This window comes from Bufo gargarizans, chromosome 1, assembly GCF_014858855.1.
Source record: "Bufo gargarizans isolate SCDJY-AF-19 chromosome 1, ASM1485885v1, whole genome shotgun sequence".
Taxonomy (NCBI): Eukaryota; Metazoa; Chordata; class Amphibia; order Anura; family Bufonidae; genus Bufo; species Bufo gargarizans.
The window spans coordinates 501410788-501425830 of record NC_058080.1 but is presented as its reverse complement, the minus strand read 5'-3'; the positions used below and the strand labels follow the sequence as shown (position 1 = coordinate 501425830).

The 15043-nt window shown below is 40.5% G+C and overlaps 1 protein-coding gene across 1 annotated transcript; it reads right to left on the bottom strand.

Annotated features, from left to right (window-relative positions):
* Positions 1–1322: 1322 nt before the first annotated feature.
* KHNYN (KH and NYN domain containing) lies at positions 1323–14323 on the bottom strand. Its single transcript, XM_044274937.1, has 8 exons — positions 14252–14323; positions 13543–13806; positions 10799–12354; positions 6573–6703; positions 5327–5423; positions 2323–2430; positions 2121–2228; positions 1323–2045 (listed from the first exon to the last, which is right to left on the bottom strand). Exons 2-8 carry the CDS (start codon positions 13783–13785, stop codon positions 1760–1762), a joined length of 2529 nt encoding a protein of 842 aa, XP_044130872.1. The 5' UTR covers positions 13786–13806; positions 14252–14323; the 3' UTR covers positions 1323–1759.
* Positions 14324–15043: the final 720 nt, after the last annotated feature.

Below are 15043 nucleotides of genomic sequence, written 5' to 3'. Positions count from 1 at the left end.
ATCAATGACAGGGGGTGATCAGGGAGTGTATATGGGTGATCATCCGCCTGTCATTGATCACCCCCCTGTAAGGCTCCATTCAGACGTCCGTATGCTTTTTGCGGATCCATGGATACATGGATCGGATCCACAAAACGCATGCGGACGTCTGAATGGAGCCTTACAGGGGGGTTATCAATGACAGGGGGTGATCAGGGTGATCACCCCCCTGTCACTGATCACCCCCCCTGTAAGGCTCCATTCAGACGTCCGTATGATTTTTACGGATCCATGGATACATGGATCCGTAAAAATCATGCGGACTTCTGAATGGAGCCTTACAGGGGGGTGATCAATGACAGGGGGGTGATCAATGACAGGGGGTGATCAGGGAGTGTATATGGGTGATCACCCGCCTGTCATTGATCACCCCCCTGTAAGGCTCCATTCAGACGTCCGTATGCTTTTTGCGGATCCGATCCATGTATCCGTGGATCCGTAAAAATCATACGGACGTCTGAACGGAGCCTGACAGGGGGGTGATCAATGACAGGGCGGTGATCAATGACAGGGGGGTGATCAGGGAGTTTATATGGGGTGATCATGGGTGATCAGGGGTTTATAAGGGGTTAATAAGTGACGGGGGGGGGGGGGTGTAGTGTAGTGTAGTGTGGTGTTTGGTGGGACTGTACTGACCTACCTAAGTCCTCTGGTGGTCGATCCTAACAAAAGGGACCACCAGAGGACCAGGTAGGAGGTATATTAGACGCTGTTATGAAAACAGCGTCTAATATACCTGTTAGGGGTTAAAAAATTCGGATCTCCAGCCTGCCAGCGAGCGATCGCCGCTGGCAGGCTGGAGATCCACTCGCTTACCTTCCGTTCCTGTGAGCGCGCGTGCCTGTGTGCGCACGTTCACAGGAAATCTCGCGTCTCGCGAGAAGACGCGTATATGCGTCCAGGAGGAATAAAGCAACCACCTCCCGGACGCATATATGCGTACAGCGGTCGGGAGGTGGTTAAGGTGGGTTTACATCACATTTTTGACATCAGTTTAATGTATACGTTGGGAAAAGAAGGATACAAAAGTGTTGTACACTACGTTTTTTTTTTCCTGGAGAGTCCAGTAAAAAAGTATACATTAAGATATGTTTTTTTTTTTTACAGTGGAACTCTATGGTGACTGATACAACAGTATGGCATCAGTCTAAGGCATCCGTTAACATATACTATTTTGTATATGTTAAATGGATGGCAAAAACGTGATGTGAACCCAGCCTTAGTCCCCTTCACACCACATTTGTTTCAGCATATAAAATGGCTTCAATTATAAACGGCAACTCAATTAAAAAATATATATTTTATTCCGAAAATCTGCACCAAAAGTAAAAATTACAATGTAAGGACATAAAATGGTAACTGTACATTTTAATATTATTCTACGGCTAGATAAAAAAAAAAGATGAAAAGCACATCAAGTGTCAGATGTCGATAGTACCCACATTACACAGTTCATGATTTGTAAAACTTTTAATACATGCTATTACTGAGATCACTTATACATTCTATTACTTTTATCTTTCTTTTTATGTCTTAAATTTGCTGCTTGGAAGGTATGCACTGAAAAACCAGTGAGTCCTTTGTATTGAACTTCAGAAGGGAAGTTTTTTTTAAAGAGCAATAAATAATCCAGAGCAGACCTTCTTAGTGGCCGCCATTGAAGATTCAGCAGTGCTTATATCAGTGTACAAAATGTTTTGGTCACTCATTTGCCTGTAGTTCAAAACTTGAGGTTTATAAGAAGTTCTGAGAGCTTATTGAGATTATTTAGACATGGCTCCTTTTGGAGTATAAAATCCACTTTAATGTTCTGTTGAGGAAATATACTTAAGAGTTCACATCTCAGCCTCTCAGTGTCTATAGGGGAACGAACACCTTCATCTTGTCTCTCCTTATATCCAATTGGTTTTCTGTCCCGAAGGTTGAGGACCTCTGTTTGAGAAGATGGTTTTGGTTGAGCATGGGTAGCCCTTCGCCCAGCAAATGAATGACCTTTGGCTTTAGCCCTGTATAAGTACATTTTTGTTAGTAAGAATGTGATACAGTGCTGATATTATCACAAGCTATTTGAGATAACTTACTTAGGTAAAGAACTCTTTGTAAGAAACTCGTCCAAAGGTGGCCCGTTTCTCCCTAGAGGATCATCTGGAACCATAAAGATGTCTCCAACAAAAGTGAACTGCAGCAATCTGGATACCCCCGAGATATGAAATAGGAGAAATGAATGTGACTGATACAATGAAATAAATATTTTTTGGAGATAAAAGCTGTCTTTATAGGTACCTGTCCTTTATGATATTCTGCCAAGCATGAGATTCTGCAAAAATGTCCCTTAGATAATCATTTGTGACTATTACGCCATCTGTCTTCTCTGCCAGCTGTAGCATAAACCTGTGTTGGATTGGAAAATAAATTCAGCTGTTTAATACTTTTATTTCACCTAGCAAACATAATTAAAATCAATACTAATAAAAAAGGATTAACAATTTACCCGTTAAAAGGGTTGTCTCACTTCAGCAAGTGACATTTCTTAAGTAGAGGAAGTTAATACGAGGCACTTACTAATGTACTGTGATTGTCTATATTGTCTCCTTTGCTGTCTGGATAGATTTTTCCATCACATTATACACTGCTTGTTTCCATGGTTACAACTAGGTTACATGTTATGAAATTTGTTTGCGCTTCGTTTGGTGGTAAAAGCAGAATTGCGTTATGGATTCTGTTACCACGGACCAGAACGCAATTATATGATGGAATGCATAACGGAATGCCTTTAGAGGCATTCAGTTATTCATTCCGTCATAATAGAAGTCTATGGCCTGCATAACGGATTTGTCCCATTTCCGTTATGCAGGAGAGGACTCCCCTACATAACGGAATCCGGACGGATCCATTATGCAGGCCATAGGCTTCTATTATGACGGAATAAATAACGGAATGCCTCTAAAGGCAGAATTCGCTCATCCCTAGTCGTAACCATGGAAACAAGCAGTGTATAATGTGATGGGAAACTCAATCCAGACAGCAAAGGAAGCAATATGGACAATCACAGTACATTAGTAAGTGCCTCGTATTAACTTTGTCTACATGCTAAATACCATTTGCTGAAGTGACACAACCCCTTTAATGATACTGCTGTAAAGGGCTTTAAAAGAGTATTTCCATCTTGGACATTGGGGGCATATGCCTTGTAATTTCACTGGAGTCTTTGAAACTGCATAACCAGGGGTATAGCTGGGGGGCGGGGGGGGGGGGGGGGCGTCTAGGGCATGCGCCAAACTACTTTATCTAGGCCATGGTATTTAGATACTTGGTGAAGGCAGCAAACTTAGCACAGGGTGAAGGATAACATGGCTGTGATGCAAGAATCATTCCAAACTCAATAGAAAACATTCCAGAAGCATTAGGTGTGGTCCAGGACCGTGAAGATCTAATGTCTGTGTGAAATGTGCTTATGGAGCTACACCTCGTGTCAATTACTGCAATTATTTGACCTGGTTGGAGAGAACTTAAAGTTCCAACTTTTGTGCAATTTGGAGAAAGTAGTATTATAGAGGGCAAACGTGCCAATCGCCCAGGACTTCTGCTTAAAGGGAACCTGTCATCAACTTTCTACTGACCTCACTTAGGGTCACATAAAATAGTGACAGAAATGCTAATTTCAGCGGTGTGTCACTCATGAGTTAAAAGTAAGTGGTTGCTGAGAACCAGCATCATAATCATTGCAGCCCAGGCCTGGAAAAGAGTCAGATCTACCTGAGAAGAGTCATGGTTATTCATAACCTCCTGCACTCTCACCCATCTGCTGATGTTTGGCAGTTTTCTCCTAGAGAGAAAGGGAGAAAACTCGGTAGAAGCCTGTCAGTCATCAGCAGGTGGGCAGGAGAGCAGGAATAACCCTGACTCCTGTCATGTAGATTTGACTCTTTTCCAGGCCTGGTCTGCAATGTTTGTGATGTTGGTTCTCGGCAACCACTTACTTTTAACTTATAAATTACAGACCGCTGAAATCAAATCATTTGTCTCTACTTTGTGCTGCCGTTAGTATGGCCAGCGTAAAGTTGATGACAGGTTTCCTTTAAAGGTATCTTATGGGAATGAAATATTCATATGCTATTCTCGGTAAAAGACATCAATAGCTGATCAGTAAGGGTCCGAATCCTGGCACCTTCTGCCAATCAACTGTTTGAAAAGGCTGCAGCCTCTTCATAGCGTAACAGCCACAATAGTGTAGAGTGTATATCGACCATGCTTGCTTTTGCAGTTCAATCCAATTTACTTGAATGGGACTGATCTGCCCAAAAGCCAATAGATGTGATGTTAAGGGACTTGGAGGAGACTGCAGCAATTGCCCAAGTGCCACTGGGAATCGGACCCATACTGATAAGATAAAGATGACCTATCCACAGGATAGGTCATCAGTATTTAAAGGGAACCTATCACCAGTTTTATGGTGTCATAACTAAGGGCAACATAAATAAGTGACTGATTCGCTTAGCACAATGCTGGGTCACTTTCTTTAATTGACCCAGTCAATCTGCCAACATCTTGTATTGAAAAGCTCCAGCTGATAATGATGAGTCCTGAATATTCATGAGCTCCTGACTCTCCCCGCCCACCTGCTGCTGAATGACAGTTTGTTTCCATATGAATCAGCAGCAGGTGGGCAGGGGAGTGGCTATAGCTCTGAATTAAATATACGCTGGACTCAATGACATCACGCCGGACTCGAATCAGCTCATTAGCATGCGGCATCTTTGTGTGTATATTATGAGGTAACCATCTGTCACACCAGTAAGTGAATACATCTAAGGCACTTTTTAGTAGTTAATGATTGTATATAATTAGTTAGATTATAATCAAATATCCACATGACAGGTTCCCTTTAAGTCCTGGACAACCTCTAAGTATCTCCACCACACATCTCACCTAAAAGATACCATACAGTTGAAGACTTTTATATGCACCATATAGTAATACTATCTATATGTTACTATTATTTTGGCAGTATAATAGAAGTTCCCTTACTCTCCTCTCCAAAAACAGAATAAGTGTACTTTATCGGACACTGAACATGGGGCGATGAGGCATTACTCACTTTACATGAATCACATCAATTACATTTTTTAATCACTTCTATTAGAACTCAACCCATAAGAGAGAACCTAACAGAATCATAGGAAAGCTGCATCATGCAGTTTAAGTTGTGTGACCTGCCTAGAAGTTGGCACCTAGCCTGTGTTTTTATATTGCCCTTAGATTTATAAACTGCAATTTTCAGTGCTACCTGTCATCATAAGATGTAATTCTTTTGCCTTCGATGGTTCTTGAAGGGGTGAAAGAGAGAAGCCCAAGATCATTCAGCTCAGTAAGAAAGTTCTGCTCTGTGAGGAGACATAAAACGGTCACGCACATATAAGCTTCACAACAATAAAACTCTGCACAAATTTTGTATTTTTTCCAGTTTTTCTGTTCTGTTAGGGAAGCAAAATCATGCTACAAATGGACTGCCAGATCTCTCATATGATAGACACCAGCGGTGACAGATGCACCTCATTGATATATAATAGGTTAGGACCAGTTCCACCACAGTGTTCATCAGTTTGACAGGAGGGTAGCACTGCATGCTGGACTATTATTGCTGTCCTATATGATGACATCCCACGATAAAGGAACCCAACAAAGCTTTGATTTATTTCCTAAATAGAATTTATATCTCTATTGTGTGGTATGAATTGATGGACTAAAGATGTTCATGGACATGCTCTGATAAACATAATTGCATTTACATCTATCGTGTCTATAACTCAGAGGAATCGGTCATTCTATGTCAAAGAAATTCCAAGATTAAGCGAGGCAATGCTAGGTTCTTGGAAATGTGCTGAAATCCCATTTGTGCCAAGAGAGATCAATCATAGATCCCTCCTGTGCAAGACAACTATTCTACTGACTGTGGCTATGCTCCTCAAATGTTCCTGTTGGCAGAGGGCTTTCATTTATAACCATTACTTTGGGCACAATGTTATGGCCAATTTTATGTGCATTTTATGACTGTAATGGCACTGCTCTTCTACCTCCATTACTGTATTTTAGGGTTACAGTGTGGAATATCTATGAGGCAGCAAAAATGTAGGGGGTTATGTTGCCCTCGTCTAAAACAGTCAGGCACTACATTTTGATTGGGTCACTCAGAAAACTCTGCACTGACATTCCATCTACTGTATATGTGTGGATACATTACTGATTCTGTTGTCCAGCTAATAACTGACATTACTAAATTACCAGAATGGCTTCATGGAAATACAGATGTGTCCTTCCTCACCTTTCCTCTTGGTTTGCAATATTCCGTGCCGCGAGATAACCAGCTTTGGAAACAAGTAATCTCTTCCATTACTTACAACATGCAATAAGAGGATATATTTCAAAACTGGTCATCTAGCATCACATTTACTTGTTATACAGTTGATATTTTGGATAAAAGTGGCATCAAAGCCTTTCTCCGAGAAATGTGAAAGATTCTTTTAGATACTGACCTTTAGCCTTGCTATCCTTTTTCATCCTCCACTGGGGCACAAAGACAGTGATGTTGCGATGCCCTCTGTCCCAGAAGAACTGTACAGCTAGTGCAATGCCACGGCAGGAGAAAAAACGATGGAGACCATGTCTACAGGGGAATTTAAAGAGGATATGTGACTTTTCTGTACTTTCAGTAATGAACATAATATTTCACTCATTATAAGTCATTGGCATGTCCCACACCTTTGTATACACTTGATTCCTGCTAGGAATAGATAAAGGAATTATAAATGTAAAGTGCTCAGATATTTTTGAAAGTCCCATAGCAGCAAATGGAGAAAGCTCTGGTGGAAGGAGAAATGCTCTGTGTCCTCATTATTAATGACAGGGCCCTGTTCTAGAGATAGGAGCAGGTCCCAGATGTGGCACTGGCACCTATTGGACTTTTAAGGCATATCCTATCAATATTTCAGAAATGTCCAGATGGGACAACCCTATTAATCTGGGTTTCTACAGCATTTTTTTCACATTTTATTACTAAGCAGTTGCTGACCTCAACTACAAGTGTGGACAAGGATTTACAAACTTTGAGGAATTTTTGAAGGCCTCTTTACTCTGCCCAATGTTTGAGCAGATTATCACTAAAGAACATTCGTACAAACGCTTGTTAGAGACAATATACATGCAAATGTACAGGTCTCCTTTAGGCTACTTTCACACTTGCGCTTTCTCTTTCCGCTATTGAGATCCGGATCCGTTCTTAATGAATGCAGGCGGTTGTATTATCAGTAACGGAAGTGTTTTTGCTGATCCATGACCGATCCAGCAAAAACGCTGGTGTAAAAGTAGCCTTACTGACAAGCAGGCGATTGTCGGGAAGGAATGCTTTCTATACTGTTTTAAAGGCCAAAATATGCATTGTCACAAAAAAAAGTCAAACATTTTCATAAAACATAACCTTTTTTATAACTTATAAAAACCACATGGAGATTGAATCATCGACACATGAGATGGAAAACAGACAAAAAAAACTGACCGATAAGAAGACTCTAAAGCCTAATCCCCAAATAGATGTACTTGTTGAATGAGTCATGGAAAGTATCAGGTTTGCATTTTAAAGTGAACACAAGAAAGTGAGAGGAACACGGGACAAAAGCAGAAATCACCGTTATCTGAATAATTGCAGTACATAAATAGATGTTATTTTCCACTATGTATGGTAAAGCTGACCAACACTCTCCATAAATAACAAAGTAGCTTGACAAGTCACGCAATCAACAGTGCACATACTGTTTGGACAAGGGAGGCACACAAGGTTCCAACGTTGCCTTTACAAAGTTCACCACTTTCTATAAGAATTGCTTGTGTACTCATTATCAATACTGAATAATAATTCTTACATAATTACTAAGAAAGGGCAAATCCAAGCTAAACCATCTCTAGGTACGTCACAGTGACATGTCACATATCATCTCCCGACCTATTCTCATATTCAGAAGACCAAGCAACAGACACTTCTGACCATACCCCTTGAGGCATAGACACTTATGTGCAGCAGAAAAGTCCAAATGGAGCCAGCGAGTAAAATCAATGATTCTTTATTTCTTCATTTACATTTTTTTATAAACAAGTAATCCTCGTGCATAAAATCAACGCGTTTCAACCATAAGACAGGTCTTCTTCATGGATTCATAGTATAAAGTATTCAGATACAGGAATGTAACTGCTTTTTAAGCAAAAAGGGGGGAATTAAATCAATTGAAAATAGTAAGGAACGCCCACAGTGCAGGTATAGGGTAAAATGTAGATAATATTAACTCTTGATGTACATGCCTGTGGCTGAAGACTAAGTAGCAAGTAGAACAGATCGGCACTCGACTAGTATGCCGCACGGGACAAGAGCGAACTCCAAGACAGTAATAAAGGAATCCCAGTAGACCACGGCTTCTTCAATCAATATACTTGATATTTATTCCATAAGTGAGTACAATAATAGTAGGACGCGTTTAAGCCCCTTCAGCCTTCGTCAGCTTGCTGACGAAGGCTGGATGGGCCGAAACGCTTCCTCCTATTATTGTGGCTGAAAACTGACTTGCACTAAAAAATATATAGCAGTAAGTTACATGCCTGCATCTGAATACTTTATACTATGAATCCATGAAGAAGACCTGTTTTATGGTTGAAACGCGTTGATTTTTGCAGGAGGATTACTTGTTTATAAAAAAAATTAAATGAAGAAATATAGAATCATTGATTTTACTCGCTGGATCCATTTGGAGTTTTTTGCTGCATCTACGTTGGGTGTGAACACAGCCCGGATCCGTGCAGAGCAGGTCACAGCACCTTTACCACTTGAGAGCTGGACTTTGTTCTATCTACATAGACACTTATGTGACTGGAGAATTATGACTCATTTCTCTCTCCAATCTGCTCCAATGATTTCAGAAGTATGAGAATTGTGTCTACTATTTCTAGGTACAGAACTGTCTGACAAGGACTGGATCATGCAGTATAAGGGTCTGTTTACATCTAGTTTTTTTTTGCTGTACATCAAGTGGATACTTTTAGATATACAGTAAAAAAGTACACAAACATATGCAATTTTGTGGTTATCTATCCTTTTTTTAAGGTATGTGCATATGTTTGTGTCTGTTCTTTAAATAAAAACGTATCAGTTTTTTTCTTAAACCTTTGTTATTTTTAATAAAGATTTGAAATGTATCTGGATAAAAACGGATATGTTTAACAGATGGAAATGTATGGTCTTAAGTTTCCATCCGTCTCCCATTAACTGCAATGTAAAAAAAACACATATACCTGTGATGGCTAACCTCCGGCACTCCAGCTATGATAAAACTACTACTCCCAAGATGCACAGTTGCTTAGCTGTTCTCAGTCGTAGTTTCAAAATAGCAGGAGTGCTGGAGGTTAGCCATCACTGATACAGGTTTCTACATGTATTTTTTGCAGGACAGAAAAGCATGGTGTGCTACGTTATACTGTCCTGCAAGAAAATGTACAGAAACATAAACAGTGACAAATGGAGTAAAAAAGATACACTTTTGTACTGTTTGCCCAATTATAGTCTATGGGTGAGTCAAGCCATACGTTTCTTTTATGTACAAACATATCCGCTTTACGTACAGCAAAAACGAGATGTGAAGAGCCCCTAAGCATGATATCGCAGAGCTAGGTGCACTGATTGTTCGGCCCCATATAGCCCCCGACACAAATGTCGCTAATGAGCGGGCAATGAACTGGAACATACATTTCTATGAACATTTGTTCCCGGTCATTGCCCACTTTCTTGGCGCTTACACTCTGTAGTGTAGGTCAAAGCAGCATGCACAATTCTGTTCACTGAACTTGGAAATAGTGGAAGAGCTTCTGTAAGTCAGTGAGACAGAACTTTATATATCACATTATGTACAGTCCAGGTGTAAAGACTATAACTGCAGATCACCAGAGAAGGTTTTGTACAGCTAAGCTAGCAAGGATGCTGGGAGATTTCTGCTCTGAAGTAATGCAGTTCTGAATTATTACACATGCTAGGACACAATGCAATGTATCTACAAGGTAGGTAAGCTAGTGGGTCACCTGCTTGTGCAATGTCTACACATGGAACAGGATTATTTGTCTTCATCCTACCCCCAGGGTACAGGAAGTTATGCAAAGGGTGTTTAAATTTCAGTCCCAATGACGGGCAGTCTTGATACGCATCAGGAAATATATACCATAACAATATTGAGAAATATCTAAATCTGCATAAGAAAACCGAGGAGATCAAGTTTACATTTATTACACCATGGTTACGTCCTGTTAATGATCTCCTGGCAATACACGCCAAATGTATCCATAGGCCTCCATTCATCTGGTAGAGGCCAAAAGGACATCAGTATACCTTGTTTTGCAGTATGGAATAAAAACATATACCATGCAGTATATTTTTTGTATGAAGGGACTCGGAGGGCAGTGTATCCCACTGTATGCCAATACAGTGGGATACACTGCAGCTTGTTCAGAGGTATACATCAAGCAGAGGCTGAATGTGTGATGTGAACTCAACCTAAGGTATTGAAAGCAGCACCCTCACCAATCATACACTTATCCCCCATTTTATGCACAATCCCCTTAACTTATTATTCCAGACAACCTCTCTAAGGGGAGACTATACTTTGTGAGGAAGATTTTATGGTCTAACCAGCAAAAATAAGTTTTAGGAACTCAGAACATTGTTACTTACATCTTAGCCACATTACTGCCATCTATAATAATATGCCTCAGTTGGCCATTTCCTTTTTCATTTCTTAAATTTAGCTCAAAAGGTGTCTGCATTGCTTCATTAAACCTCTGCACTCCTGTTACAACAGGGACATTGTGTTCATCTCTCTTTAAAATGTCATCCATAACCACAGGTTCCTGTTGGGCACCACCATTAAATATATCCTCCTCTGGAAAGTTTCTGTCCAGTGTTGCCTGCTTTCCAGCATTGAATTGTACCATCCTAGAGTCTGAAATGTTTGGTTCAGGTTGCGATTGAGAAACAGTGTTTTGCTGGAGCCTAAAGTCCATTTGTTGTTGCCCTTTTTCTTGAGCTTTAACAGCCATTGCAAAATCCTCTGGATTGTTTTTTTCATTCAGCTTTCTTAACAGTCCTGTCACAGAACCATCTCCAATGTCTTCAATTTCACTTGGTGAATAGCCACAATTCTTGGCTGCTGACTTCATCACTTCTAGAAGGTAACTATCATCGTCATCATTGTTGGAAAGAGTATATGATATCCCTTTTAACATTGAAGGCCTGGTATTTTGACTCATGAGCTGATCATGGCTAGATTGCTCCATATTAACTTTGTCCAGTATTTCCGATGGTTCCTGGATCCCATTCTCATGTAGCACTTTAAGAACAACAGATTCCTGATAACCCATCGTCTTAAAAAAATCTAAAAGCATGTTAAACTCTTTTTGTGTCCCCAAAGAAAATTGAGCTTGAGAGCCAGGATCTCTCTCATCCCTTCCCATTATGGTATCAAGCAATCCAGATATCTGCTTGAACTCATCATCATGTTCATCATCTAATGGTTCCACCTTTTCACTCAGGGTAGGTTCTTCTGCATGTTGACTAGAGGGGTAGTGATTGTTTTCCTGTACTGTAGGTCCCTTGTTGTTACTTATCTGCATTGGATGTCTGCTGTTATCCCATGTACTATCAGTAATTAATTTGCGTGGCTCAGAGGCCCTTTGGCGCAAAATTCTTTTAGTGGACTTTGATTTAGATATATCCATTGGCTGAGATGCTGCACTGTTCTTAATTATTGGATTTTGGAATTCTACAGGTGCAGTGAAGAAAGGACTATTGCTCATTGCTGCGTCTGATGGTTGCATAGGTGTCCTTTCATGGGTTATTAACTGTTTCACCCCGAGAGCCTTATCTTCTTCTACTAGGAATAGTAATTGTTCCTTTATGGAAGTAGGGAGTATTAGAAGATCCAGTGAATGATGATCATTATGCTTCTCCACCAGATCCTTGAAATTCCTTTTGATGGAAGCTTCTTGGTCATCTGCTTTGGATATACTTTCATCTAAAAAAGTATGAATCCGACTCTGGGCCATTACCACTTCTTCTAATAGGCCAGAGATTCTAATACGACCAGGAGTTTGTGGTTGCACACATGATGAAGTGGCTCGAATTAAGCAGTCAAGAAAAAGACCTCTTGCCCCTACAAAAATACAGTGCATCTCACGTGGGTAGTTGACATATTCCTCTAACTCTGGGGAGCATAGTCCTTTAATATAATCCTGAAGAGAGAAAGCAAACATTTCTTAGTTTTCTCATTTTGTCCATGCACATTTATTGGAAATAAATATTGACCATAAATGCTGATAATTTTACTTCGACACTTCTGGAAAAGTTGGGGGTGACAACGTCACCCAACTACCCCAGCTACTTCTACACAGCCTACTTTTTCTGGTGATAAATGTTATAAAGTCGGTGTCTGACTGCTGGAACCCTCACAGATTGCTAGAACAAGAGGATCCGGCCCCTGCCAAGTGCACGAGGAGTTTGACTGAAGATTTGGTCAAGCATGCGTGCTGTACTACTTTCAATCTCTATGAGAGTGATGGGCACAGCTAAGTGCATCAATCCAACATTTAACTGGATAGGTGCTAAATGTTTGCAACTTGAATACCCCCTTTGAGCTCAGTGCATGGGACTGAATCTGGTTTTAAGCCTTTACCATAGCTTGTAGCTTGTGCTCTCTCTCTTATACCGTGGCTTCCAATCTTATCTCTGCACTAGGCACAGAGCTCTCATTTTGAAATTCCCCACTTGATCGTTTAAAGGGGTTACACTATAACTGATGTAATAAAAGCAAATAAGACATCATATAGTACATGCCAATCTCTTTCTAACAAAGCTAGAACCACCCGGTACCTCACATGCATCCAGAGATCTCAACATTCACTGCTCCAGTTGAAGATTTAAACTTAGCATATTCAACCAGCTCAGTGAAACGGACAAAAAAAAATTAAAAGAACAAACAGCAGGTGGCGCTATACAGATACATTTTATTATATAGCTCATTGGCTGTAATAACGTTTTAATTACATGCAATTACAAAAGTATTCAGGTCCAGGTGGGAAAGCTGGATGGCAATCCATTTTTAATATATAACAATTAAGCTGTCCACAATGCCATCAGCAGCTCTAGCTGGAACTTCCATCAGCAGATGTGGCAGATTTGATGGGAAGATCAGCACTGCATGCATCACTATTTTAATCTAGGAATGACAGACCCCAGTATGGAGTCCATTGGGCAATGTTAGTATCCATCACACATGAAAGCATCTCACAGTTTCCTCTATAAACAGAGACTGCAACACAAGAGTGGACAAAGCCTTAGCTGTATTTTATTTTTATTTTTTAAACAGAAATCTTACATTTTTTAGGGAAAACCATACAGAACAATTCCCCGTCCCATCTTACCTTGGCCTTTACTATGTTCCTTTTGTTACCTTGAAGCTGAAGCCACATCTGCTGCTGTCCGGGTGATTGCAGGGATAACTGATCTTGCGTAAGAACTCCTAAAATGTTCATTGTGATACCAAATATCCTCTCAATGTGGGAATGTTGTTCTCGTAGCTCCCTTTCCGATCCTCGAGGCACAGCAAATTCATCCATGCTGTTGCTGTCATGCACTGCCTCATACTCACCTACAGCCATCAGCATTCTAGGTAGCACAGCTTATGCCTGATAGGAAATGATATAATAATTAAAGGGCTGAAGTCTTGCCCTATACAAGTGACACCCTCCTTTTCCAGCTCTGGATTCTTGTTGTGATCACAAATGTAATTCTGCCCTGACCCCACAACTGGACCTATGAGTAGAACCGTCTGCAGCAGGTTCATTAGGCAGACATCAGATACTTCCTGTTAGATCTATAGTCAAACTGTACGCTCTATTTTCAGCACTTCAGAGTTTGTATCTCCTTCCTCATTCTCTAATGTCCCTAACAACCCTCCCATTACCCCCGCCTATGTGCTCCTATTTTCCTTTAAGCTGTTGCTATGCACTTTATGTCGTCTTCCCTTATGTTCCCCTTCCCAGTTTTCCCTACACAGATTCACTATAGCCCTACTGCAAGACTAGGCTCCAGCACTTGCAATAATCTGCCATTCCTGCCCTCTATACCTACCATTAGGATATTTCTTCCTTGCTCTACACAAACTTCCTGGCCCAATTCTCCGCCTCCCTATCACGATGACTGATGGGAAGTTCCTATGTGTGTCAGACTGGGGAATTCCACTTTTAGCTCACACAGAGGGGAGGAGTGAAGTGAATATGGTTTTCTATGTTTAGTCACAAGAGTTCAAACCTGTTCTGCATCTCTGTCTGCAAGCTAAGAACTATACTTGCATAGACTGTATGTACACATAGTAAAACTATGTTACTAGGTTACACATAGTTGAATTTGTGCTTATTGTTCCCTTGTCATGAACGTTATTGAGAAACAAAACAGAAACCATTCCAGCAAGCAGAATCTGGCTGCTCCCCCTGCTGGCAGTATTACTGAACTGACTAGAGACATAAGAAACAGGAAGCCTGAGGTTTAACAGTAGTTCTTTTCATAACTTAGGTCTCTTTCATATGGGTGATTGATGGTTTTGCATGCAATTTGAATCAGCTATGTTGGCGATTTTGTTCAGTGTTTTTATTTTTTCCATCCAGATGGCATATGTTTGTCATCTGTCACGATAGAGCACGAATATTTAGAAATCTGGACATTTGTATGCATTTGCCCTTGTTTTTCTTATGCAAAGTTATCAATTCTTTACTTTATATCACTTCGACTTGCACTAACTTATAGAGGACCTTTCACCACTCCTGACATGCCAATTTTAATAGCGTCATGCATTCCCCATGTAATAACAATTCTGGAGCATCTATTTGTATGGCTCTATGTTGTGCCATTCCTTTATTATTTCTA